This window comes from Bos mutus, chromosome 7 (genome assembly GCF_027580195.1).
Source record: "Bos mutus isolate GX-2022 chromosome 7, NWIPB_WYAK_1.1, whole genome shotgun sequence".
In the NCBI taxonomy this organism is placed as follows: Eukaryota; Metazoa; Chordata; class Mammalia; order Artiodactyla; family Bovidae; genus Bos; species Bos mutus.
The window spans coordinates 56,396,518-56,421,994 of NC_091623.1; the positions used below are offsets into that span (position 1 = coordinate 56,396,518).

The following is a 25,477-nucleotide window of genomic DNA, read 5'->3' on the forward strand; positions in this document are numbered from 1 at the left end:
GGTGAATAATTTAAAGGGGCCGCGCCTGCGGCGCTGGGCGGAACGCTAACGGAGTTGGCGAAGGGTGGACCCCAGCTGCGGCTCCTGGGTGAGTCCGGGTTTCCTTGGCACCCGCAGGGACATCCCTTCGCGGGTTGTTAGCGAGCCCTCGGCTTTCCTAAGATCTGTCTTCCGTCTATTCTCGGTATCTCTCGACTTCCTGACTCTTACCCCGCTCCCCCAGCTCCCGGCAGGTGTTTTCGCACCGGTAGCCAGGTGCATCCTCGGGTGGGAGAAGACCAATCCCCTGTGAATTTTCCAGGTACGGTCTCAAGGGCCCAGTGACTACCCCAGATTTCCATTAATCCTCTGAGGTTGCCAAAACAGTCTCAGCTTCCCAGGAAAGTCAGTGATATTCCAGCAGTCTTCAGTATCACGCTCCAACGACTCCAGGGATGTGCCCAACCAGTTCCGATTTTCTCAGTGATAGTCTTACATGCTTCGCAATCTCGATAACTTTCTATCGACCCTTGGTAACTCCAGCGTCCCTGGTTACATCTCCCAGCAATGGTCCCAGCCTCGTTCCCCGAGTCCCATCAGAAAACCCCTAAACTTTACTATTACGTGACAGTAAATCTCCAGCATCAACCAGTAACACTTTGCGAGCCCACTCCACTCCGAGCATCCCAGGATGCTACTGAGACCTCGTCATTGCATCACGACTCCTTGTGAAGGCGCTCCTGGCAGCATTCCAGCGGGAGCCAGGCATCTCCCCAGCCCCATGACTCGGGCCCGGTTTCCCTGGGGTGCGGCATCCAGTGTTCGCAGAGAGTGCAGGGGTGCGGCCTAGGGATCGGGTCAGGATTGATCCTGAAGAGGGGGCCACCTGCTGGAGAAAACCGTGCCCCTTGGGGAACCTGTTCTCTGGCTGCTGATAATAGGTGTCCGACCGGCTGCCCTTTAGCCCCAGGGTGGGGTTGGACGAGTGGGGCGTCAGGCCGGCCTGGTAAGTAAGGAGACCCTGGTGGGGACCCGGGAACCCACCTCACTCCCTAGCTTGGGCCCCGAACTCAATTTGCCCCACCCTCCAGCCGTCCCCAAGCCGGCAGAGAAACCTCCCGGCAGTAAGGGTAAGAAGAGGGCAGGGCTTGCTGCAGGGGAGAGGCGGCCCAGAGTGACGACTTGCCCGGGTTGCTCCGGCTTCTCATTCCCCAGGAGTGCCAGACGTGCAGCCCTGCCTGAAGAAACAGATGGACGCCCCGCTGCAAACCGGAATGGTAAGGGTTGGAGGTTGTGCGCCTCCGCGGGGACTACGGTTCCCGACGTGCTTAGCGCGCATCAGCGCGGTCCCGCGATAACTAGGCTGCGTCTGTTCAGGCTGAACTACGTTTCCCGGCGTGCACTGCGGGCCGCCGAACCTCCAGAAAGAGTTGACTCCCCCGGGGAGGGAGCCGCGCTGGCCCATTTTGCAGATGGGGACGTCGAGGGCCGAGCCGACTGTGATCTCCGGGGCGGACTTGGCTCCGTTGGATGGAGTCCCAGGCGTCCCGACCCCCGGGGAAGGCTTGGCGGGGCCGGTATGCGATGCGCAGCCTGTGCCGTTCGTCCCGCAGGTGCTGGGCATGATGATCGGGGCTGGGGTCGCGGTTCTGGTCACGGCCGTGCTCATCCTGCTGCTGGTGCGGAGGCTTCGAGTGCCGAGTGAGGACCCGGAGGGCCTTTGGGGGCTGTTGAGGGATGGGAAGGTGAAATGTCTGGGCCCGTGAGTCAGTAGAGATGGGATTTGCTGGAGCCCGCACGCAGCGTCCCCATCTTTCGCCGTGCGGAGTATGCGTATAGCTCAGAATGCCCCTCTCCGCACTTATTATCCCCAGAAGCTCCAGCCCCGGACGGCCCCCGTTACCGATTCCGGAAGAGAGACAAAGTGCTTTTCTATGGCCGGAAGATTATGCGAAAGGTAAGTCTGGGACCCTCTGGGGCTCCTTTTGGCTACACAGAGGCCCTGCCCTTTTCCTAGTTATACTTCTTAGTAAGCCCGCCTCCCTCCTTGATTAAGGGCCTTGGATTTGCCCCCGCCTCCTTAGGGTCTGAACTGACAGTTGATGCATCCCTCTCACTCCCACCCTCCTTAATTCTCCCAGGTGTCACAATCCACTTCTTCCTTAGTGGACGCCTCCGTCTCCACCACTTCCCGCCCACGCATGAAGAAGAAACTTAAGATGCTCAACATTGCCAAGAAGTAAGGCTGTGCTGGATGTACCCGGGGCTATGTTCAGGGCTTTTTGAGTGATCAACCCACACCGAAGCGTGCATCTCAGGCTTCTTTGAACCCTATGGACTGTCTGTCTCAGGAGTCTTTCCACGTCTGTGGAACTGTTTCAGAGCTCTCCCCTACCAGACAGGCTGTTTCTGTTCCTTGAGGGCTCTCTCAGTGATGTTTCTCTACTACAGAAGTATCTATGATTTATGTAATCCCCAGTTACTATCTCTGGCTTTGGTGGCTCAGTGGTAAAGAATCCACCTGCCAATGCAGGAGATGTGGGTTTGATCCTTGGGTTAGGAGATCCTCTGGAGAAGGAAATGGCAACCTACTCCAGTATTCTTGCCTGGAAAATCCCATGAACAGAGGAACCTGGCAGGCTACAATCCATGGGGTCACAAAGAGTCGGACACAAATTAGCAACTAAACAACAACAATGCTATCTTGGACGTCTTGCCTTGGTCAAATCTCCCCACGTGAGAGGGTTTATTCCAGGGTACTCCAGGGTGTTTCTGCGACCTGCTGGAGGGGTTGTCTCTACCTTTTGTTCCCCGGCGGTTATCTCAGCAGTCCCTCTACACCAGAAAGCATCTCTCTATGTCACCTTCATTGCAGTTCTTCTACTACAAGAAGACTACGTCAGGGATTTCTGTTCCCTAGGAGTCATCTCAAGAATCTTTTCACGCTTGAGACAGGAAGGACATCTCAGGACATGTCATCATAAAAGGGCTACCTTGGGGTTTCTGAGCAAGGCCCTCCCAGAGATCGTTCTAAGCTGAGAGCTGGCTGTGGGGTCTCCTGACAATGTAGGGTCTACATGAACGTCTGTCTCAAGTGTTTCTTCACACTGAGGCGCTATGCCAGGGCGGACCACAGTCAGTAGGTGTGCTATCCCATGACTTTCTATGACTTGAGCAGAAGGGCTGTCTCTAGGTCTTCCACAATGAGTTGAGGGTCTGTCCAACTCCTGGGGGGCAGTCTCATTGGCTGCACAGCCTTGAGGAGCTACCCTGATATCACCATGACCTTCAAGGGGCTATCTCACTTCTCTGTGACCTAGATAAGGGCTAGCCCAAGGATCTTCCTGATCAGAAGGGGAACCACTGTGCGATTCCTCTGTTCTGTGGAGTTTAACTCAGTTTGAGCTCATTCTAGAGGATCTATCTTGAGCATTTTGTGACCAGTGGAAGGACTGTCTCAGTAATAACTATGCCTTGCAGGGCAGAGCTATCTGAGGTCCATGATCAGCAGAGGAGCTGTATCTGGATTCTCTGTCTGTAACCAGAGCTATCTCAAGAGCCTCTGTAGCCATCCAAGAGGCTCTCTCGGGGCTGTCTGAGGCTTGGGAGGAAGGGCTATCTCAGGGATTGTTATAAAGAGCAGAGAGGCTGCATCTGGGGTCTTCTGATATAACAGAAGCTACCCCAGGGGTCTGCCTTCATGAGGGAGGCTGTATCAGGAGTCTAATCTGTGATTGCCAGCTGATGGACTATATCTGGAGTGCCGTGATGAACATAGATGATTTTCCTGGGGTCTGCTCGTATCTTGGAAGCTATGTCAGGAGTCTGCCCAATGAGAGGTTCCATCTAGGAAGCCTGTGACTAGTGGAGGGCAACCTCAGAGTTTTACATTAGGGGTCAGCAAGTTTCTTCTTTTTCGGGCCACATCTTAGGCTTTGCAGGCTGCATACAACGGTAATGTAATGACTCAATCCTGCTATTGTATCATTAAAGCAGCCACAGATATGTGTAAATTAATGAATATAGCTGTGTGCCAATAAAACTTTATGGACAAAAAGGAGGTGGCTGGCCTGATTTGGCCAGTGGGCCAGAGTTTGCTGACCCCTGCTCTAAGGACCCCAGGAAGGGCTCTGTGGGGGCAGGAGGATCTGAGGTCTGCCTGAGCCTTCTTCCTGCTCCCCACTGTCCCCATCCCCCTCTCCTGCCACCAGGATCCTGCGCATCCAGAAAGAGGCGCCCACGCTGCAGCGGAAGGAGCCCCCGCCTGCTGTGCTGGAGGCTGACCTGACCGAGGGCGACCTGGCCAACTCCCACCTGCCCTCTGAGGTGCTCTACATGCTCAAGAATGTCCGGTCAGTGTCAGGGTACAGGCAGGGGCGTTGCAGAGCTGGGGCTGACCTGACCTCCTCATATCTACAATTCCCCACCTTCCCTGTCCAGGGTGCTGGGCCACTTTGAGAAGCCACTCTTCCTGGAGCTCTGCCGCCACATGGTCTTCCAGCGGCTCAGTCAGGGTGACTATGTCTTCCGACCTGGCCAGCCGGATGCAAGCATCTATGTGGTACAGGATGGACTCCTGGAGCTCTGTCTGCCGGGGCCTGTGAGTGTACCACCCTGGGGGGCTCTGCAGGGCAACGAGGTGGGCGGCAGGACAAGCATGGGTGCCACGGTCACGGGACAGACAGTGGTTTTGGTCAGCAGGGTTGGTGGTCTTTTTTTTTTTTTTAATTTGGGCCGTGCTGCATGGCTTGCAGAATCTCAGTTCCCTGACCAGGGATCAAATCCAGGCCATGGCAGTGAAAGCACCAAATCCTAAACACTAGACCACCAGGGGACTCCCCAGGTTGGTGGTCCTTATGAGATGTACAGGCAGGAGTCAGGAACGGATGCCCAGGGGCTTCTGGGGTGGTCAGCACAGCCACTGGCTAGTTAGCGATGCTGGTCGGAAGATTCATGGGGTCAGGATGTCAACGATCACCAGGCTACATGAGAATGAGGGCTAGTGGCTTGGTCAGGGGGCAAGATGTGGGTCAGCAGGGTAAGGGCAGCACTGGGCAGTGCTCACCCCACTTTGTGTGTCTCAGGACGGGAAGGAGTGTGTGGTGAAGGAAGTGGTTCCTGGGGACAGTGTCAACAGCCTCCTGAGCATACTGGATGTCATCACTGTGAGTCACCAGTACGGAGGGGTGTGGGGACAGTAGGAGGCCACACCCACCAGACTGGGTAGGAGAGGGTCACCCCAAGAGCCCCCATCTCTGATGGGTCTCTGATGTTTCCAGGGGTCCCTCAAGGAATGGCATTGGGAAGGGGCCAGGGGAAGCAGGCAGGGGGCTCTCACCACCCCGACCTTGACTCTCCTTGTGCCCCCTGTGCCCCCAGGGTCACCAGCACCCACAGCGCACTGTGTCCGCCCGGGCAGCCCGAGACTCCACGGTGCTGCGGCTGCCGGTGGAGGCCTTCTCAGCGGTATTCACCAAGTACCCCGAGAGCCTGGTGCGGGTGGTGCAGGTGAGTGGGCGGTTCACTTCCTTCTATGACCCCCGCCCATCACAGGCTCCTGGGGGCTGGACCCAGCTGCCAAGAGGCGCTCACGATGGGCTTATCAACTCTGAGCAGCCAGACCTCGCCAACTCCTCCTCTGAGCCGCCTCCACCCCATCTTCCCAGGCTTCTGCCACCTGATTGTGGGTTTCTCCCTGGCTCCCATGGCCCTGCCCAGCCCCTTCCTGCTCTGATCTTGACCTCTGACCTTAGCTCCGTCTCCTTCTCCCCATCCATGGCCCCACCTCCAAGTGCTAGGTCCCCACTTTCTCCCGGGGCTCACCCTCTTTCTCCTTGGCCCCCTCCTTTGCCGACCACGCCCCTGAAGATCATCATGGTGAGGCTGCAGCGGGTCACTTTCCTGGCACTTCACAACTACCTGGGACTGACCAATGAGCTCTTCAGCCATGTGAGTTGCCTGCAGAGCACCAGGAGCTGGAGGGGTGAGTGACGCCTGCCTCCCCCGGACATGCCACAAGTATGCCCTCTGCCCCTAGGAGATCCAGCCACTGCGCCTCTTCCCTAGCCCGGGCCTCCCACCCCGCACCAGCCCAGTGCGTGGCTCCAAGCGGATGGTCAGCACCGCGGCCTCAGAGGAGCTGAGGGAGACCCCTGGCCGGCCGTCTGACCCCACTGGGGCCCCACTGCCCGGGACTGGAGGTACCCAAGGTGACCGCTGCCTGGCCCCCAGAAGCTCAGGTTGACCCAGCCTCTGCCCCTCAGTGCCTGTCTCAGTTCCTCAGGGACTCCCACCTAACTTGCCCAGCCCCCCAAAAGTGAAAGTGTTGGTCACTTTAGTCATGTCTGACTCCTTGTGACTTCATGGACTGTAGCCTACCAGGCTCCTCTGTCCATGGAATTCTCCAGGCAAGAATACTGGAGTGGGTAGCTATTTCCTTCTCCAGGGGATCTTCCCGACCCAGGGATCGAACCCAGGTCTCCTGCATTGTAGGCAGATTCTTTACCATCTGAGCCACCACGGAAGCTCTCAGCCCCCCAAGAGCCCTTTCAACTAGGTCTCCAGGTCTGCCTCCTGCCTAGTCCCCCAGAACCCCTGGCCTCAGTCCCATGGGCCCATTGGAATTGCTTTTCCTAGCCCCCCAGTCCCCAGGAACTCTGAGCTGACCCCTCCTCAAGCTCCCTTCAGTTCCCCACCCTCTGATCCTAGCTGTAGACCTGGGGGCTCCGAGGGGCCGCAGCCTAAATATATGTCTCCTCCAGGGGACCCAGTGAAGCCCACATCCCTGGAAACCTCCTCAGCCCCCTTGCTGAGTCGCTGCATCTCCATGCCAGTGGATATCTCAGGTTTGGGGCAGCAGGTGGAGCTGGGAGAGGCTATCAAATATCATTTATTTACTTATTTTTGCCTGCAGTGGGTCTTCGTTGCTGTGCAAGGGGGCTACTCTTCATTGTGGTGCACGGGCTTCTCAGGCAGTGGCGTCTCTTATTGCAAAGCATGGGCTCTAGAGTGTGCACTCAGTAGTTGTAACTTAGTAGTTACTCAGAGGCATGTGGGATCTTCCTGGACCAGGAATAGTACCCTGCATTGGCAGGAGGATTCTTAACCACTGGGTCACCAGGGAAGTCCATCTGCCTGTCTTGATTTTTCTCATCCACGAAATAGGAATATTGGGAGCATTTCTCATGTCTTTTTTTCTGTGGGTCCTTGTTGAGATGGTGCTCTCCGCACTGTAGTGAGAAGGGTTGCAAGGGAGAGAGAGAGGCGATGGATTAGTCCATGTCTTTCCGGCTGCTGCCCGGGATAACGTTACGTAGATAGTGTTTGCTTAGATTCCCACTATGGTTACTCTGATCTTTATTGCATTTATTGCCCCTCATCCACCGCAGGCTTGCAGGGTGGGCCCCGCTCAGACTTCGACATGGCATATGAACGGGGCCGAATCTCTGTGTCCCTGCAAGAAGAGGCCTCAGGAGGGTTCCAGGCAGCCTCAGCTCGGGTAGGGCCTTGCCCTCTTCCCCTGCCCCTGCCTCCTGACTCCAATCCCCTCCTGGAACCCTGGCCTAGCCACAGGTGGAGTCTCCCAAGGAGGAAGGTTTGGGGGGAGCATGGAGGTCACAGACCCTGCCCCACAGACTCCCAGTCAGGAGCCCCGGGAGCAGCCAGCAGGCGCCTGTGAGTACAGCTATTGTGAGGACGAGTCGGCCTCCGGCAGCTGCCCCTTCGGGCCCTACCAGGGCCGCCAGACAAGCAGCATCTTTGAGGCAGCAAAGCAGGAGCTGGCCAAGCTGATGCAGATTGAGGTGGGCAGCCCAGGGCATCTAGGGGACCATGTAAGGGGGGTGGTAGGCATCGCTGGGCTGTCTCAAGCCCCTATCCTTCCTCACCAGGACCCCACCCTTCTGAATAGTCGAGTTCTGCTACATCACGCCAAAGCTGGCACCATCATCGCCCGCCAGGGGGACCAGGTGAGTCTGACCCTTGATCTCTGACCCTGCAGCTCTGACCCGAGACCTCCCCCCTCTCTGATCTCTGATCCTTGCCTTTTCACCTTACATGTAGACCTCTCAGTCTGTGATTTCCAACCCCTGACCTTTGGATCCTATGATTCTGACCCCCAGCCCTCCCTCCCCAAGTCCTGTGGACCTATTTACCTTTCCCCTCCAAACTTGAACCTTTTACACTAGGACCCCCACCCCAAGATCTCTCTTCCCTGCCCTTGGCCATTCCTACAACCTCCATTTTTCTGACCTTCGAAATCTACAACATATTCTGATGCTGTATTTCTTATCCTAGGTCCCTGCTGGGATGGGGGTGGGTGGGGCTCACTAAATGGGTGCGGGTGTGAATCTGGCCTGGAGGCCAGGAACCAGCCCTACGAGCCCCACGAGCTGGATTTCATTGCCCCTTGATGACACGCAGGAGGTGGAGGAAACCACTAATCTGCCCATTCTCCAGATGGGGAAACTGAGGCCCTTTTGTGACATCACAGCTGGGGAGCACAGGGGAGGAGGATTAGAGAGGGAACCAGAGTTGCAGCCCTTGGGTGACCTTGGGTGAATCATATAGAAACTTCTCATCTTTCCCACCTGTGGAATGGGGTCGGGAGTATGTGGCTCATAACTACCTGCAGGAACTGTTGTGAGGATCAAGCAGGAAGTACTCCAGTTCTGAGCTGCTAGGGTGTGTGCAAGGGTGACCAGAGGGAGGTGTGCTGACAGAGGGATGGGGAGGTGACAGTAAGGGTGACATGACTTAAGTGCTGAAACCGCAGCAGCACCCCAGGCTCAGGAGAGGGAGGTCTGCGCTTGGAAGAGGGGATGGCCCAGCTGTTAGCTGGCTGGGCGATGGTGGTTTTTATTTTAATTAGATTCTAGTTGATTTGTTATATCACATGATCATTTTGATTTTATTGTCACTTTGAGCTGCTCAATGCAGAATGGGCTCCTTCCTGCAGAGTACATTTGGTGGCAGTTGTTCAAGGCCCGGCTGAGGAAGTGTGGTCACATCATGGCCCTTGCAGGGGCCCCTGGGCCCTGCTTATCTGGAAACCTCTGCTGGGCTCAACTCAGCCCAGCCCAGCCCAGCCCAGCCCAGCCTGCTAACATACCAGGCTGGTGTGCAACCATCAAAGGCTCCTCAGGGTCTTCAGGACTTTGTTAGGGACAAAGCTGGTCTGCTGTGCCCCTCCCAAAACCATGCACAATGGGCGAGGGGGAGACAGTTTGGCCCACCCCCCTGGGATATTTGGCCACGTGGAGACTTTTTTTTAAGCTTTTCTTGAGTGTTTTTGAGATCAGGTTTTACTTATTTCCTTATTCATTTATCTGGCTGTGTCTGGTCTTAGTTGTGGCACACAGGATCATCCTGCGTCATGTGGGATCTTTTGTTGCGATGCATGGACTCTCTAGTTGTGGTGTGCAGACTCAGTTGCTCCACGGCATGTAGGATCTTAGTTCCCCAACCAGAGATCCAACCTGTGTCCCCTGCATTGCAAAGCGGATTCTTAACCACTGGACCACCAGGCAAGTCCCACAGGGTGACATTATTGATTGGCTTGGGAGGGTGGTACCGTCACCTAATGGCTAGACACCAGGGATGCAAAAGGCACAGGCCAGCCCCCCACAACAGAATTATCCAGTCCAACATGTCAGTAGTGCCAACGTTGAGAAACCTTGCTTTCCATAAACATTTCCCAGAGTATATTTCACGGAACACCCCTATCACAAGGGATCTGAGTGCAACAGGTTTGGGGAACACGGGCTGTTTTAGTCCTTCTTGGAAGTGCCCAGTGAACTCATTAGCATATTCAAAGCTCTGAGAAGTCCTGCAGTTGGGGGGTGGTGAGGAAACATGTTTCCCGATCTGAGGATGAATGGCAGCCTAATAGTAGTCACTCCCATTGTATCCCAAACCCAGGCTGGGAATTCTGTCTTAGAAGGTTCCAGCATGTGTGTATGTCCCCCACCCCTCCCAAGGATCCTTGCAGTGTTTTGGTGCTCATCAGGGCTTTGTGGGGTGTCGTACAGGTTTGTGTGCTGGATGAGGAAGGAACATTTCTGTCTCTAGGCAGTTTCAGTTCCTTACTTAAGAGGGTGGTACAGAGTGGTGTCCAGCTGGGCAGGCTAACCAGAGGGGAGAGGGGTATTTGCTGTATCCCAGGCTTGCTGTGGAGAAGGCAATGGCACCCCACTCCAGTACTCTTGCCTGGCAAATCCCATGGATGGAGGAGCCTGGTGGGCTGCAGTCCATGGGGTCGCTAGGAGTCGGACACGACTGAGCGACTTCACTTGCACTTTTCACTTTCATGCATTGGAGAAGGAAATGGCAACCCATTCCAGTGTTCTTGCCTGGAGAATCCCAGGGATGGAGGAGCCTGGTGGGCTGCCATCTATGGGGTCGCACAGAGTGGGACACGACTGAAGTGACTTAGCAGCAGTAGCAGCAGTTAGCAGGCTTGCTGTAGGGCCAACAAACACCAGCAGGGGTCCCCTGCCCTTGAGAAGCTCACAGATAGACCTTTCACTCAAAGGATGATACAGATTGTTGCTAAATCATATAGGCTTCGTGCTACAAAGGGGATGTCCTCAGTTCTACAACGTCTGATTTAGGCAGAGCAGTGTCTCTGAGGAAGTGACCTCCAGTGAAGTAGGAAGAACAAAGAGAAATTAACTAGGTGCAAGGGGGAGGAAAGAACATTTTAGGCAGAGGGTACAGTTTGTGCAGCTGTCCTGTAGTGGAGCTGTCCCATCTGGAAAACAAAGGAAAACCAACAAGGTTGGAGCAGAACACAGGAATTGAGAACAAAGGGGTTTTTTGTTGTTGTTTTGTTTTGCACCAGTCAGCTTGTGGGATCTCAGTTCCCTGACCAAGGATTGAACCTTGGCTTCAGTAGTGAAAGTGCCAAATGCTAACCACTAGACCACCAGCGAACTCCCCAAAGGGGATTTTTTGTGTGTGTGTGATAATTTTAGAGCTGTAATTCACACATGATACAGTTCACCCATTTGAAGAGTACAATTCAGTGGTTTTTAGTATATTCAGAGTTGTGCAACCATAACCACTGTCGATTTGAGAACATCCCTTTAAAGAGAAACACCACACTCTAAAGCCATCGATCTCCTACCTCCTAACCAGCCGCAGCCCTAAGCAACTACTGATCTTATGTTTCTATAGATTTGCCTGTTCTGGACACTTCATATAAATGGAATCAAACAATATGTGGCCCTTTGTGTCTGGGATTCTTTCCCGTAGTATGATGTTTTCAGGCTTCACCCATGTTGTGGCATGTGTCAGTGCCTTATTCCATTACTGCTGCTGCTAAGTCGCTTCAGTCGTGTCCGACTCTGTGCGACCCCATAGAGGGCAGCCCACCAGGCTCCGCTGTCCCTGGGATTCTCCAGGCAAGAACACTGGAGTGGGTTGCCATTTCCTTCTCCAATGCATGAAAGTGAAAAGTGAAAGTGAAGTCGCTCAGTCATGCCTGACTCTTAGTGACCCCATGGACTGCAGCCTACCAGGCTCCTCTGCCCATGGGATTTTCCAGGCAAGAGTACTGGAGTGGGCTGCCATTGCCTTCTCCGATTCCATTACAGCTGAATACTATTCCATCATAGAAATGAACCACATTTTGGTTCTCAGTTCATCTTCTGATGGACATTGAGTTATTTCCACCTTTTGGCTAGTATGCATAATAGCATGATTCAGGTATGAACATTATGTACACATGTCTGTGTGGATATGTTTTCATTGTGTCCTAGAGTTGAGTTGCTGGGTCATATGGCAACTCTGGAGAAGGAAATGGCAACCCACTCCAGTATTCTTGCCTAGAGAATCCCATGGACAGGAGCTTAGCAGGCTACAGTCCATAGTGTCACAAAGAGTAGGACATGACTTAGCATGCATCATGTGGTGATTTGTAATGTTGAGCATCTTCATAGGATCACTAGCCATTCATACATCCTTTGGAGAAACGTCTATTTGGAGCCTTTGCCCGTTTTTAAAATTGCGTTGTCTTTTTAGTGTGGAGTTGTAAAAATTCTTCACATATTCTGAATAGCAGACCCTTAGCAGATATATGATTTGCAAATGTTTTCTCCTAGCCTGTGGGTTTCCTTTCAGTTGATAGTGCCCTTTGAAGCTCAAAAGTTTTTAACTTGGATGAAGTCCAGTTTATCTGTTTTTCATTTTGTCACTTGGGCTTTTAGTATCATATCCAAGATTCCATTGCGTCCATGGTCCAGTGTGACCATGATTGACTCCTGTGTTTTCTCCTTAGAGTTGTATAGTTTAAGCTCTCACATTCATGTCTTTGATCCATTTTGACATGATGAAAGGTGAGGCTGCAACTTTGTTCCTTTCCATGTAGCTATGCAGTTGCCCAGCACAAGCAAAGAGGACCTAAGCTCAGCCATGCTCCTATGTAGCCGGTCTTCCCAGCCTCTTGCTAACCCTGTTGAAAAGAATTCCTGCCTCTTAATCTGGGCTGCGATGGGTGATCTATTAGTAGTATCTGGCACCCCACTCCATTTGCCTGGAAAATCCCATGGACGGAGGAGCCTGGTAGGCTGCAGTCCATGGGGTCACTAAGAGTCAGACACGACTGAGCGACTTCACTTTCACTTTTCACTTTCATGCATTGGAGAAGGAAATGGAAACCCACTCCAGTGTTCTTGCCTGGAGAATCCCAGGGACGGGGGAGCCTGGTGGGCTGCCGTCTATGGGGTTGCACAGAATCGGACACGACTGATGCGACTTAGCAGCAGCAGCAGCAGCTGTGGGTGCTGAATGGGAATATAAATACATGTGCTGCTCAGCTCAGTGCTATGGAGGGCCTTCACTACCTCCAACTTTTCTTTCCTTAACCTTTTCCGAGCGCACAGACCCGAGCTGTGGGTGGAGTGTTGCCCGGATGCCCATCTCCTGGCCCCTCTCCCACAGGATGTGAGCCTGCACTTTGTGCTGTGGGGCAGTCTGCACGTGTACCAGCGCATGATCGACAAGGCCGAGGACGTGTGCCTGTTCGTGGTACAGCCCGGGGAGCTAGTGGGACAGTTGGCTGTGCTCACCGGCGAGCCCCTCATCTTCACGCTTCGAGCCCAGCGTGACTGCACCTTCCTGCGGATCTCCAAGTCCGACTTCTACGAGTACATCCTGGGCCCGATGTTGGGGCGGGGGTGACTCAGGGGGTCCCCCGACCAACTCCATTCTGCCCTACATGAGGCTATGCCTCTGACCCTCCACACTTTTCAACGGCACTTGAAAAGCCGTTTTCACTTTTTGAGCCCTTCCTGTCCCACCCCCCAGGCCATCACCCAACTCAACACTCCCTATCGGCTGTTCCTGGGCGCCCCCAGGCCCATGCGCCCCTGCCCTTTGCCTGCAGGATCATGCGTGCACAGCCCAGCGTGGTGCTGAGCGCCGCACAAACCGTGGCCGCCAGGATGTCGCCCTTCGTGCGCCAGATGGACTTCGCCATCGACTGGACAGCGGTGGAGGCGGGACGCGCACTGTACAGGTGCAGCCCCCGCCCCTACCTCTTCCTTCAGGTCCTGCCTACCTTCCTACTCTGACACCCGCACCCCCACCGCAGGCAGGGAGACCGTTCAGACTGCACCTACATCGTGCTCAACGGGCGGCTGCGTAGTGTCATTCAGAGGGGCAGCGGCAAAAAAGAGCTGGTGGGCGAGTACGGCCGCGGGGATCTCATAGGAGTGGTGAGCGTGGCCCCACCCACTGATCTCTAACCTCTTCCAGTCCAGGTTCCCCCCACCCCCAACATATATTTCATCCCGGGCAACAGGATGGGGCACTAAACGCGCAGCACCCCCCCACCCCCCGCCTCTAACCTTCTGTACTCCACTTTCTCCAACTGCTTTCCATGGGGCGGGGAGATGGGGGCAACCTCATCAGCGTAGTGAGGGACCCTCACCCGTTGTGGCACCCTCTCCTGGCCTCTCTTTCCCCGAGCTCGGAGATGGATAGCGAGGCTTCGTTCCGCCTTCTGTCTGCACCCACAGTCGGTCTTCCCCTTACCTATCAGCCTCCTGGCTCATTCAGCCCTGGTCACACACGCGATCCCCTAGGTGGAGGCGCTGACAAGGCAGCCACGTGCCACGACGGTGCACGCGGTGCGCGACACAGAGCTGGCCAAACTCCCCGAGGGCACCCTGGGCCACATCAAACGTCGATACCCGCAGGTGCAGCTCGTTGGGCTGGGGGCTGTTCTCCTAATGGAGGTGGGACAGATGAGTGGGGGTGTGGCCCTAGAGAGGGCGGGGCCTAATGGGTGGGGAGGGGGTTCGGGTGCAGATGGAGCCCTAGGGAGGAGCTGAAGCCTCCAAGTGAGGGGCGGGGCTCGTGGGGTGGGGCCCAGGTAACGGACCCAGGCGCCCTGGTCAAGGAGGAAAAGGTGGTACTCGCAGAGTTGCTCCTGCAGTCTAACTGGACCGCCGGCCTCCAACGCCCCAGGTCGTGACCCGCCTCATCCACCTGCTGAGTCAGAAGATTCTGGGGAATTTGCAGCAGCTGCGAGGACCCTTCCCAGGTGGGAGCCTGCAAGCGCCCGGGAATACTGAGGGATGTAGTCCAACGCCGCAGAACGTGCTGGGGGAGGGAGCCTTGAGCCTAGGGCATGCTGGGAGATGGAGTCCGGCGTATAACCTGCTCTGGGTGGAGCTTGAAGCAGGAAATGGCAATCCGAGTTCTAGTGCATGCTGGGGGATGAAGTTCGGGTTCCTGGGCATGCCGGGAAACGGAGTCCTGGAGCCAGGGCTGCTTCAGTTCAGTTCAGTCGCTCAGTCGTGTCCGACTCTTTGCGACCCCATGAATCGCAGCACGCCAGGCCTCCCTGTCCATCACCAACTCCCGGAGTTCACCCAAACTCATGTGCATCGAGTCGGTGATGCCATCCAGCCACCTCATCCTCTGTCGTCCCCTTCTCCTCCTGCCCCCAATCCCTCCCAGCATCAGGGTCTTTTCCAATGAGTCAACTCTTCGCATGAGGTGGCCAAAGAGTTTCAGCCTCAGCATCAGTCCTTCCAATGAACACCCAGGACTGGTCTCCTTTAGGATGGATGTTAGTGGAATCTAAAGCGTCAGTCATGACGAGAGGTGGGCGTCTTAGGGGCAGCCCGGTTCTGGGTGTCAGAGCTGGCTGGAGGATGGAGTCCACCTACTAGAAAAGGAAGGCCTAGAGTAACGTGTGCTGGGAAGTGTAGTTTGTGGGGTGGTGTTTGGGGCCTAGGGTATATTGGAAAGTGACTTCAATAGGTTACCAACATGGTGGGAGATGTGGTTCCTGGTCCTGGTGGATGCTGGGAGTTGTATTTCTCAGTTTCAGTGCATGCTGGGAGGTGTGGTTCCCTTCCAGGGCATACTGGGAGGTGAATTTTCCCAGGTAGGATACACTGGGAAGTGGTCGGATATGAGGCGTGCAGAAATATGGGCCCGAGGTTTTCAATTATGGTGACCTGACCCTGGACTAGCCTAGGCAACCTCTACTTTCCTTTTTCGCCTGGGGGCTTCTGCCCAGTCAGCCCTGACACCTGGATCTCTGGGGTGGGGCCAAGGTGAGCCATGGCAACGAATCATCCCTACACCCAGAGTCTTCCCCGACAGACTTTCCCCCTAGTCCTACACTCTGTGCCCAAGTACACTTTCACTCCCACTCTGCTGGCAGGACACCCTTGATGTGATTCTGGGGCAGCTATGGGGCAGGGACTTTAAAAATCTCAGACCCCTGAGAACCTCTCCGTGATGCTACGAAGACAGTTTCTAGTGAGCATCTAGTGTGTGCTGGGCATCCTGCAGTGTGCAGGGTGGTGGGAAAGTACACAAGACAGACAAAGCCCCTAGAATGGCTTATGGCTTGGCTTGCAAGATAACAGTTTTTAAAATACAAAGAAAGAGTACAATGTCAGTTAAGGTACTTTGTAGAAAACAAAAGAGAGTCTTGCTGGGGCGTGACTAACCTAAGGAGGCAGGCTTTTCTGAGGACAATGAGCAGAGACTTGATAAATGAGATGGGACAAGACAAGACTCCGAAAGGGTTTGGTGGTGTTGAAACACTTTAAGGGGGAAAGTGAGTGAGGGGGAGGAATGGGCCAGGGCAAGTCTTGTAGCAACCAGAAAGGCATTTGAACTTGTTTAGATTGTTATAATCTGAGCAAACTCTGGGAGATAGTGAAAGACAGGAAAGCCTGGCATGCTGCAGTTTTTGGGGTCCCAAAGAATCGGACATGACTTAGCAACTGAACGACAACAAAACTGTTATAGGAATTGGTGGAGAAGAGGCAGTGAGAGGTCTGATCAAGAGATGGGGGTCGATGTTTTAGTCTAAGGTGTATGCAGAGAAGCTGAGATGCAATAGGTGGGTCAGAAACATCTTTATCTCAGTCTAGTTCTGTGTTCAAGTCCTCTTAGTGGACAGAGACACCCCCCGCCCCCCCGCCCAGGCGAGAATGGGTAGGGGCACAGATCAAGTCCATGTAGGCAGAGTGGAAAACAGAAAGGGTTATACAGTTGTGTAATGGATCCCCCTGAGGAGACTGGGCCAAAACTGAGGGTCAGATAACCACATCTTATCAAGGACAGTGGTTGAGGCTGTGGGACGAGGATTGAGACCATGATCTTCAGTATGGCGTCACTAAGCCTCAGCTGAGGGACAAGGAGAAGGGATTTCTGAGAAGGTAGGGGAGAGCTGACCTTTCCAAACACAGGACCGCACAGCAAATACCATCCTTTGGGGTCTCAGCAGGCTCGGGACTAGGTGTCCCCCCTCACTCGGAGCTCACCAACCCCGCCAGCAACCTGTCAACAGTGGCAGTGCTACCTGTGTGTGCCGAGGTGCCCATGGTGGCCTTCATGCTGGAGCTGCAGCACGCTCTGCAAGCCATTGGTCAGTCGTGGGCAAGGGCAGGCCTTTGGTCTGCGTGGGGCAAGGCGAGTGTGGGTGGGGCATTGGTCAAGGAATGGAAATGCCTTGGTGGGTCAGGGTTGGGGTGGAGCTGGAACAAGGCCCTGTAAGCCAAGTAGGTGGTATTCTCTCATGGGAGAGGCCCCACCTCTGTTGGCCCAGGTTCCTAAACACCCTTCCTCACTCATCCATCTCCAGGCCCCACGCTCCTCCTCAACAGTGACATCATCCGGGCCCGCCTGGGGGCCTCTGCACTGGACAGGTGTGTGTTGGGGTATGGGGACGGGGAGCACAGGGATGAGCTCAGAACGTAGGATTCCTTCAGTTTCATTTGAGTTCTAGGCTGTGAAACAAGGAGCGTGGGCCCCCATCCCTCTGGCCACTGGGGAGACAGTGGGGTGAATTGGTCCCTAGAGGATGCAGTCATGTCTAGGCCTTGAATGTCCACATCCACGTCCCCACAGCAGTGGAGCTACATGGTCTCTGAGGGCAGGGACCCCTGACCAGCCCCAAGATGACCCTCCCCACTCCCACCCTAGCATCCAAGAATTCCGGCTGTCAGGGTGGCTGGCCCAGCAGGAGGACACGCACCGCATCGTGCTCTACCAAACAGACACATCGCTGACGCCCTGGACTGTGCGCTGCCTGCGTCAGGCTGACTGCATCCTCATCGTGGGGCTGGGCGACCAGGAGCCCACACTTGGCCAGGTCCGGAGACCAGGCACAGTGACCCCCATCCCTGGGATCCCGCCCCAGGCCCTTGGGTGCCTGTGCCGGGCCATGTGCACCTTCACCATTGGGGCTAGGTGACCAGGAACCCAGGGGGCCAGGTGTGGGGGGCGAGGAGGAAACCACCGGTGAGAGTGACTTCAGTCCTCCTCACTCCCACCCCCCCATGCAGCTGGAGCAGATGCTGGAGAACACGGCAGTGCGCGCCCTCAAGCAGCTGGTCCTGCTGCACCGCGAGGAGGGCGCAGGCCCCACACGCACTGTGGAATGGCTCAACATGCGCAGCTGGTGCTCGGGACACCTGCATCTGCGCTGTCCGCGCCGCCTCTTCTCACGCCGCAGCCCGGCCAAGCTGGTGAGGGGTGCTGTGGGGCGCAGGTCCACTGGCAGAACCCTTCGGGGGCGTGGCTAGTGGAGGGGCATGGCTTAGAGGCCAGAGGGGCGTGGCGGTGTGTTGAAGGTCCAGAGGGTGCCTCTTACACCCCCATCCTTATACGCCGTGTCTCTCTCCCCTCATACCAGCACGAGCTCTATGAGAAGGTTTTCTCGAGGCGCGCAGACCGGCACAGCGACTTCTCCCGCCTGGCGCGGGTGCTCACGGGCAACACCATCGCCCTGGTGCTGGGCGGGGGCGGAGCTAGGTGAGGGGTGCGGTCAGTGCCGGCACGGGCGGGACCAGGTGCCTTGAGGGGTGGAACTGACTCCTTGAGCAGGATCCCACAGGGACTCGGCTAGCACAACGTTCCTTGCTGGTGGGGGAGACTGGAGGAGATTCCTGGGGGTGGGGCTTAGGGGATCCCCAGCAAGTCACTGAGTCTCCTCCACCGTGCAGGGGCTGCTCACACATCGGGGTGCTGAAGGCATTAGAGGAGGCGGGGGTCCCCGTTGACCTGGTGGGTGGCACGTCCATCGGCTCCTTCATCGGGGCCCTGTACGCCGAGGAGCGGAGCGCCAGCCGCACTAAACAGCGGGCCCGGGAGTGGGCTAAGGTGTGCGTTATGGGGAAGGGGTGGGGAGGTGATGGGGAAGGGTCCCCCCACCCCAGGAGCACCCTGAAAAACCTGACCTCAGAGGGGCTTCTGGACTTCTCCTGACCCTCCCTGACTTAATCCTGTGAAGCCCATCCAGATGCTTATAGAGATACCTCCAGGACCTTGGATGACCCCTGTGACTTCCAGGCTAGTGATCCTAGCCCCCAGCTCCCAGCTAGAACAATCAAGAGCCTTAAAGACCTACTAGTCAGTGACCCCCCAAGTAACTCCTGTTTGACCCCAGCTCGCTCCTCACCCCTAGAGCATGACTTCGGTGCTGGAGCCCGTACTGGACCTCACCTACCCCGTCACCTCCATGTTCACGGGGTCAGCCTTCAACCGCAGCATCCACCGTGTCTTCCAGGACAAGCAGATCGAGGTACATACTTCCCCCATGCCCCCCCCACCCCCACCCCTCCCCATAGGCGTCCCCAGTCCTCCTGGATCGAGGTTCCTTTTCCTGCAGGACCTGTGGCTGCCATACTTCAATGTGACCACGGATATCACCTCCTCAGCCATGCGTGTCCACAAAGATGGTGCGTGCCCCCAGGCGGCCCAACCACAACCACTGGGGCCGTTTGGGGAGTGGGTGCTGGGGGGGCAGCCAAGTTGTTAACATGAGTGACCATCCCTCCTGGCCTGATTGCTGAGCACTAACCGTCACCCACTAATGCCCCAGAGGGCCCCAGGTATGTCTGTCCTGGGGAGGGCGGGGGGGTTGGGAGACTTGTCGGGCGCCTCACCCCCTCACCCCCCGTCCCCGCAGGCTGCGTGTGGCGCTACGTCCGGGCCAGTGCCTCCTACTGCCCCTACCTGCCCCCGCTCTGCGACCCCAGGGACGGGCACCTGCTGGTGGATGGGTGCTTCGTCAACAACGTGCCAGGTCAGCGAGCCCACGGGGCTGGCCGGGCCTCTGAGTGCGTCTGAGTGTGCCTGTGCGTGTCTGTGTCTGTGTGTCCCGCTGGGCAGGCTCCCTGTGGCGATACGTGCGTGCCAGCATGACTCTCTCGGGCTACCTGCCGCCGCTGTGCGACCCCAAGGATGGGCACCTCCTCATGGACGGCGGCTACATCAACAACCTGCCAGGCAAGTAGCCACCTGCTCATCCCCCTGTGTGGACACACAGGCGAGCTCACAGCTGGTATGTGCTTGTGTAGGATGCACGCATGTGCTGTGCTGGACATGCACGTACACACACAAATGGGTGGGGTGCCTCCACCACCAGCTTTCTCTCACACCTGCTGACTTGAAGCATGCAGACAAGAGACAGGGGCATTTGCAACTTAAAATTCCATACACACAGAAGCGTGCAAACACAAGTAGACACCTATGCTGGCTACACAGACGCTTGAGGTCCCATAAGCCAGGGATCCACACAGTTCGCCTGCACACCAAGTTCAGCCCCCTGCCTGATTTTATAAATAAAGTTTTATTGGCACACAGCCACTCCCAGTCATTAACCTTTTGTCTGTGGCTGTGTCTGTGCAGCAGAGTCAAATAATTGCATCAGAGACCACACGGCCTAAAAAGCCAAAATAATTTTTCCTCTGGCCTTTTATGGTTTGCCAACTCTGGCACAGGCAGTCCAAATAGATACATGCACTCACACAACCACATTCACGTGAGCAGGTGTGTACAAACTCTGATGGACAGGCATGCTTGGACGCACAAGGAAACATACACAGACGTTGATCTAGGGCCATGTGAAAGGAATACAAACAGTACTGGGTGTGTGTACAGAGGTATACCCCACCCAGAGGTGGGTGTATTCACAAACATACAGACAAGAGTTGCATATATCTGATAAGGGTGCATACGGCACGCGTGCACACACAAAAACTTGTGAGGGACACAAGCAGTCTGATGGAGACTCAGGTGTCTTTGGGGAATGGGCGTGGCTATAGGCCCTGTCCATAGGCACCCCCACACACAGGGACCCTCAGTGGGGCACACAGACTGTGACCACAGCACCCCACACACACTGTGCCATCACCCCACCCCTTCCCCTATCCATCCTGCTCCCCTGAATCTCCTTGAACCAGCTCTTTGTTGTCTTGCCTCAGTCTTGAGGTCTCTTATTCTACCTGGATTCTCTATCCTTCCATATCTCTGGCCACTGATCTCTGTCTCTCTCTCCCACCTGTCTCTGTTGCTGTCTCTGGTCCCCTGTGTTTCTCTTCCCTTGGCTGTGTCTCCTGGTGTCTTTTTTTGTTTTTAGCTGCTCTGGGTCTTCATTGTGGTATGTGGGCTCTTTGGTGAGGTATTTAGACCTTCTCTAGTTGCAGTGCAATGGGGCTTCTCCAGTTGTGGCACAAGGGCTTAGTTGCCCTGCAGCATGTGGGATCTTAGTTTCCTAACCAGGAATCGAACTCATGTCCCTTGCATTGGAAGGTGGATTCTTAACCACTGGACCAACAGGGAAGTCCCTCTCTGGGTGTCTTTACTCCCACATCTCCCTGTCAGTTTCCTTCCACCACTGTCTCCCTGCATCTCGGACCCACTGTCTGTTTCCATGACTGATCCTTCACCTTTCTTTCCTGATGTCCTTACTATACTCTCTCTCTGTGTCACTCTCCTTCCATGTCTCTGTTCCCCATGCATCTGACTTCGTGTGTCTTTCCCCAGTGATTTTGTCCCTGTGCTCCATCTTCTCCATTCCCTTGGCCCTGGTTCCCCAAACCCCAAAGCTCCAACACCCAACCCCACTTCCCACACATCATCAGCCTCTACATCCATCCATACATACCCCTTTGCATGCCTACATGTCGTTCACATGGTTTTTTAGCATGACCATGTGAGTGATGGTGTTTGTGGGACTGGATTGATCTTCCCTGCCCTGGTACTGGTGGGGAGCCCCCAGCTGACTCCCTGGCCCCACAGCGGACATCGCCCGCAGCATGGGTGCCAAGACAGTCATCGCCATCGACGTGGGGAGCCAGGACGAGACAGACCTTAGCACATATGGGGACAGCCTGTCTGGCTGGTGGCTTCTGTGGAAGCGGCTGAATCCCTGGGCAGACAAGATCAAGGTTCCAGATATGGCAGAGATCCAGTCTCGCCTGGCCTACGTGTCCTGCGTGCGACAGCTGGAGGTTGTGAAGTCCAGCTCCTACTGTGAGTACCTGCGCCCACCCATCGACTGCTTCAAGACCATGGACTTCGGGAAGTTCGACCAGATCTATGTGAGTTGGTGAGAGCCACCTGGTGACAGTGTGGTGGGCCGGTAGACCTTTACTTCTGAAAGCCCAAAACCACAGAAGGGGAAATAGTCTAGGGCTTTGTTTGGGATCTGGGGGGAATAGAACGATAATCCATTAGTGATGTCTACAATGAGTGTCACAAGGGGGCGTGGCTGCACATGCGCTATATATGAACTACCAGGCAAGTTGCGCGGCCTGAAGCACAGTGTAGAGATTTCTAACACCATTTCTGTGTTGGTGGGAATAAACACCATGGTCAGTTAGTAATGTCTGCCACAGGTTTGTGATGCACTGAATGCAGCAGTGTGTAATGTGCCACTGGTCCAGAAAAATGGATCTTAGTGCATGCCAAGAGAAAATGGTCAGTAGCTGGGGACTTCCCTGGTCCAGTGGTTAAGATTCAGAGCTTCTGCTCCAGGGGGCGTGGGTTCAGTTCCTGGCTGGGGAACTGTGATCCTGCCTGCCACATAGTGCAGCCAAAAAGAGAAAAAAGAAAGCATCAGTAGCTGCCTGTCCAGTGCGCTGAGTAAAAAATGTTTGATGCCCTTTCCAGGCTCACTGGGAAGGCAAGCCATGATGGATTAGTGATGTCTGTAGTGGGCATGGGAGATGGTGATATTTAGGGGTATAGCACATATTTGCAAGGGCTTCCCTGGTGGCTCAGATGGTAAAGAATCTGCCCACAGTGCCAGAGAGCCAGGTTCCATCCCTGGGTCAGGAAGATCCCCTGGAGAAGGGAATGGCTACCCACTCCAGTATTCTTGCCTGGAGAATTTCATGGACAGTGGGGACTGGTGGGCTACCGTCCATGGGGTCACAAACAGTCGAACATGACTGAACGACTAATACTTATTTGTAGAGCTTGAAATAAGCTTACACACTGCCACCTGTCCTTTGACACTTGACACACTCCGTGGGGCTGAGTTGGGAAAGAAATGTGCTAAGACAGATTAGTAATGTTTGGTAGGGGCACAGGATCACAGGACATGGGGGTGAGTGTGCTAAGTACACCCAAGTCTGAACTTTATGTAGTCTCAAATGCCAGCTCCTACAGAGCAGCAGGCTTCTGAGGGGCCAGGGGAGGAGCAGGCATGGTGGGGATAAGCAGAGAGGAACATTCTGGGGGTTGCACACATGGCCCCAAGCCCCCTTCATTTCCTGCAGGATGTGGGCTACCAGTATGGATCGACCGTCTTTGGGGGCTGGAGCCGGGGCGACATCATTGAAAAGATGCTCACAGACCGGTGGTCTGCCGACCTGAACGAGAGCCGCCGTGCAGACGTAAGCTTGCGCCTTCCTCCATCAGCAGGGCCCCTCTGACAACAGATTCCCCCCCAACCCCAGTTCCCTCTGGACCCCGGCCCACCCCACCCCCACCCCCCGAACACACACACCTCAGATGACCGCCGAGAGCCTCATCCACATTACCCGGCAGGTGCTCGCCTTCCCCAGCTCTGGCTTCACCGACTTGGCGGAGATAGTGTCCCGGATCGAGCCGCCCACCACGAGCTACGTTTCGGTTTCCGACGGTTGTGCTGATGGTGAGGGACCGAGGGCCACCCTAGGAGGGTGGGGATGATGTACGTGGCCGGAGAGGTCAGACCAGTCCTGAGCCGCGTTAACTTCACCCACGCCATTCCAGGGGAGGAGTCGGACTGTCTGACCGAGTACGAGGAGGACGCGGGCCCCGAGTGCTCACGGGACGAAGGGGGGTCTCCGGAGGGCGCAAGCCCCAGCACTGCCTTGGAGATGGTGAGAGGAGGATGGCCCGGGCCCCCCTCCCCACCGCCCGCGCAGTGGGGAGACTCTGCTGACGTGCCCCCGGCCTGGGCTGTGTGATGACACATGCAGGGCGTGGGGGGCCACCCCTTGTCCCCACAGGAGGAGGAGAAGTCGATCCTCCGGCACCGGCGCTGGCTGCCGCAGGAACCCTCCAGCCCTGCTGCAGATACCTGAGGACCTCCAGAGGGGTCCCTGCCTTGAGCTAGACAAGGGGTGAGCCCTATGGGGGTGGCTCACTCCCCCTCTGCCTGCTGCTATGCCTGTGACCCTTTGGGTCCCCCTTGACCCCCAGGGCCCACACACTGGACTGGCCTGTCCCCCCTCCCTGGCATGGGGGAGGGGCAGCACTGCACTGATGACCCTCGATCAGTCACACCAATAAACCTTCCCCTCTTGGAAGTGGCCTTATGTCATCTTTGGGTTTAGGGGGCACCTCACTCCGCCTTCCATGCTCAGGATGGCGGAGGCTGGCACTGAAAACAGCCTTGAGCTTGTCACAGTGACCAGTGCTCCCAGCCTTGGGCTGAACATCCCCCACTCCCAGTGGGAGTGGCCTGTAGTCCCACTCAGTGCAGGCTCTGGACCACACTGCCTGCAGATGCTGTGTGCCTCTCTGGGGATCACGGATGCCCATTCTGGCACCCCTCATTCTCCATACTAGGTTCCCACAGCCTTCGCCCCTTGACTAGTCCTACTGTGTGCAGAAGCTCCATGTCTTCTATGTGTTCCTATTGTGTGTTCTCCTGAGCCTGGTCCCCAGAGGATGTCCCATACATACACGCATAAACAGAGCTCAAGAACTTTACTCTCGGAGGCTCCCAGCCAGGTTCCTCTACTGCGTGCTGCTGGCCTGTTGGGGCTCCCCATCACTGCCTCCCCGGAGCCAGAGCGGGGATGTGACAATGGCTGGGCTCATTCACAAGACTATCTTGCGGACAGCGAGGAACCCTGGATGATTTTTTGTTTGTTTAGTTGTGTGTGTATGATTTATTATAAAATAGACATCACATAGGAGACTTCCCTGTCCATCCAGTGTTTAAGACCCCATGCTTCCAGTGCAGGGAGCATGGGTTCGATCCCTGGGTGAGGAACTAAGATCCCACACGCCATGTGGCATGGCCAAAAAAGGTAAATAAAATTTTATATGTATATGTTTTAAAAATTTTTTCTTTTTAATTGAAGTATAGTTGGTTTACAATGCTGTGTTAGTTTCTGGCACACAGCAGAGTGATTCAGTTATATATAAGCCATACATTCATTTTCAGATTCTTTTTCCTTACAGATTGTTATAAAATACTGAGGATAGTTCCCTGTGCTATACAGCATGTCCTTGTTGGTTATCTGGTTTTTTTAATAAAGTGAGAGTGAGTGTTTTTATTGACTCACTATTTACCTGGCTGTGTCAGGTTCTCATTGTGGCATGCGGAATCTTCGTTGTGTCATGGGAGATCTTTCACTGTGGCACACAGACTCTAGTTGCAGTGCACAGACTTTACTAGTTGTGGCACATGGGCTTAGTTGACCCTGGGCATGTGTGAAGTGAAAGTGTTAAGACCCCGTGGACTGTAGCCTGCCAGGCTCCTCTGTCCATGGGATGTTCCAGGCAAGAATACTGGAGTGTGTGGCCATTTCCTTCCCCAGGGGATCATCCCATTTGTTTAAAATGTATTCATTTTAAAAACGTATTTATGGTTGCTGTGGGTCTTCATGGCTTTTGGCACAGGCTTTCCTCTAGTTGTGTGGAGCAGGAGCTGCCCTTTGTTGTGCATGGACTGCTCATTGCTGTGGCTTCTTGTTGTGAAGCACAGGGTTAGGCACACAGACTTCAGTAGTGGTGGCTC

The 25,477-nt window shown here is 55.3% G+C and overlaps 1 protein-coding gene across 18 annotated transcripts; it reads left to right on the forward strand.

The window, feature by feature from the left end:
• Window positions 1-15: 15 nt before the first annotated feature.
• PNPLA6 (patatin like phospholipase domain containing 6) lies at window positions 16-25,009 on the forward strand. 18 transcript variants are annotated; one of them, XM_070373736.1, is made up of 35 exons: window positions 19-88; window positions 224-301; window positions 1,195-1,256; window positions 1,593-1,680; window positions 1,854-1,936; window positions 2,121-2,218; window positions 4,191-4,331; window positions 4,420-4,579; window positions 5,064-5,144; window positions 5,359-5,487; window positions 5,848-5,928; window positions 6,017-6,188; window positions 6,741-6,824; window positions 7,368-7,477; window positions 7,614-7,781; window positions 7,869-7,946; window positions 12,919-13,124; window positions 13,364-13,495; window positions 13,571-13,694; window positions 14,064-14,177; window positions 14,449-14,524; window positions 16,733-16,876; window positions 17,093-17,156; window positions 17,434-17,602; window positions 17,796-17,978; window positions 18,146-18,264; window positions 18,456-18,612; window positions 18,917-19,033; window positions 19,121-19,190; window positions 19,624-19,740; window positions 21,535-21,836; window positions 23,019-23,135; window positions 23,290-23,395; window positions 23,497-23,606; window positions 23,706-25,009. In XM_070373736.1, the coding sequence occupies exons 3-35, from the start codon at window positions 1,230-1,232 to the stop codon at window positions 23,808-23,810; spliced, it is 4,032 nt and encodes a 1,343-aa protein (XP_070229837.1). In that variant the 5' UTR covers window positions 19-88; window positions 224-301; window positions 1,195-1,229; the 3' UTR covers window positions 23,811-25,009. The 18 variants fall into 18 exon arrangements, with proteins under 18 accessions (XP_070229840.1, XP_070229837.1, XP_070229841.1 ...); XM_070373739.1 differs by lacking the exon at window positions 224-301 and having other exon boundaries at window positions 16-88; XM_070373735.1 differs by having other exon boundaries at window positions 86-985; window positions 1,071-1,256.
• Window positions 25,010-25,477: the final 468 nt, after the last annotated feature.

Excerpts from the sequence above, each read along its gene's own strand:
- PNPLA6 (XM_070373728.1), top strand. The coding sequence starts at position 1,452 with ATGGGGACGTCGAGGGCCGAGCCGACTGTGATCTCCGGGGCGGACTTG. Across the intron at positions 5,145-5,358 it reads GCATACTGGATGTCATCACT|GGTCACCAGCACCCACAGCG; the intron begins GTGAGTCACCAG and ends CTGTGCCCCCAG. Across the intron at positions 16,877-17,092 it reads GCACGCTCTGCAAGCCATTG|GCCCCACGCTCCTCCTCAAC; the intron begins GTCAGTCGTGGG and ends ATCCATCTCCAG.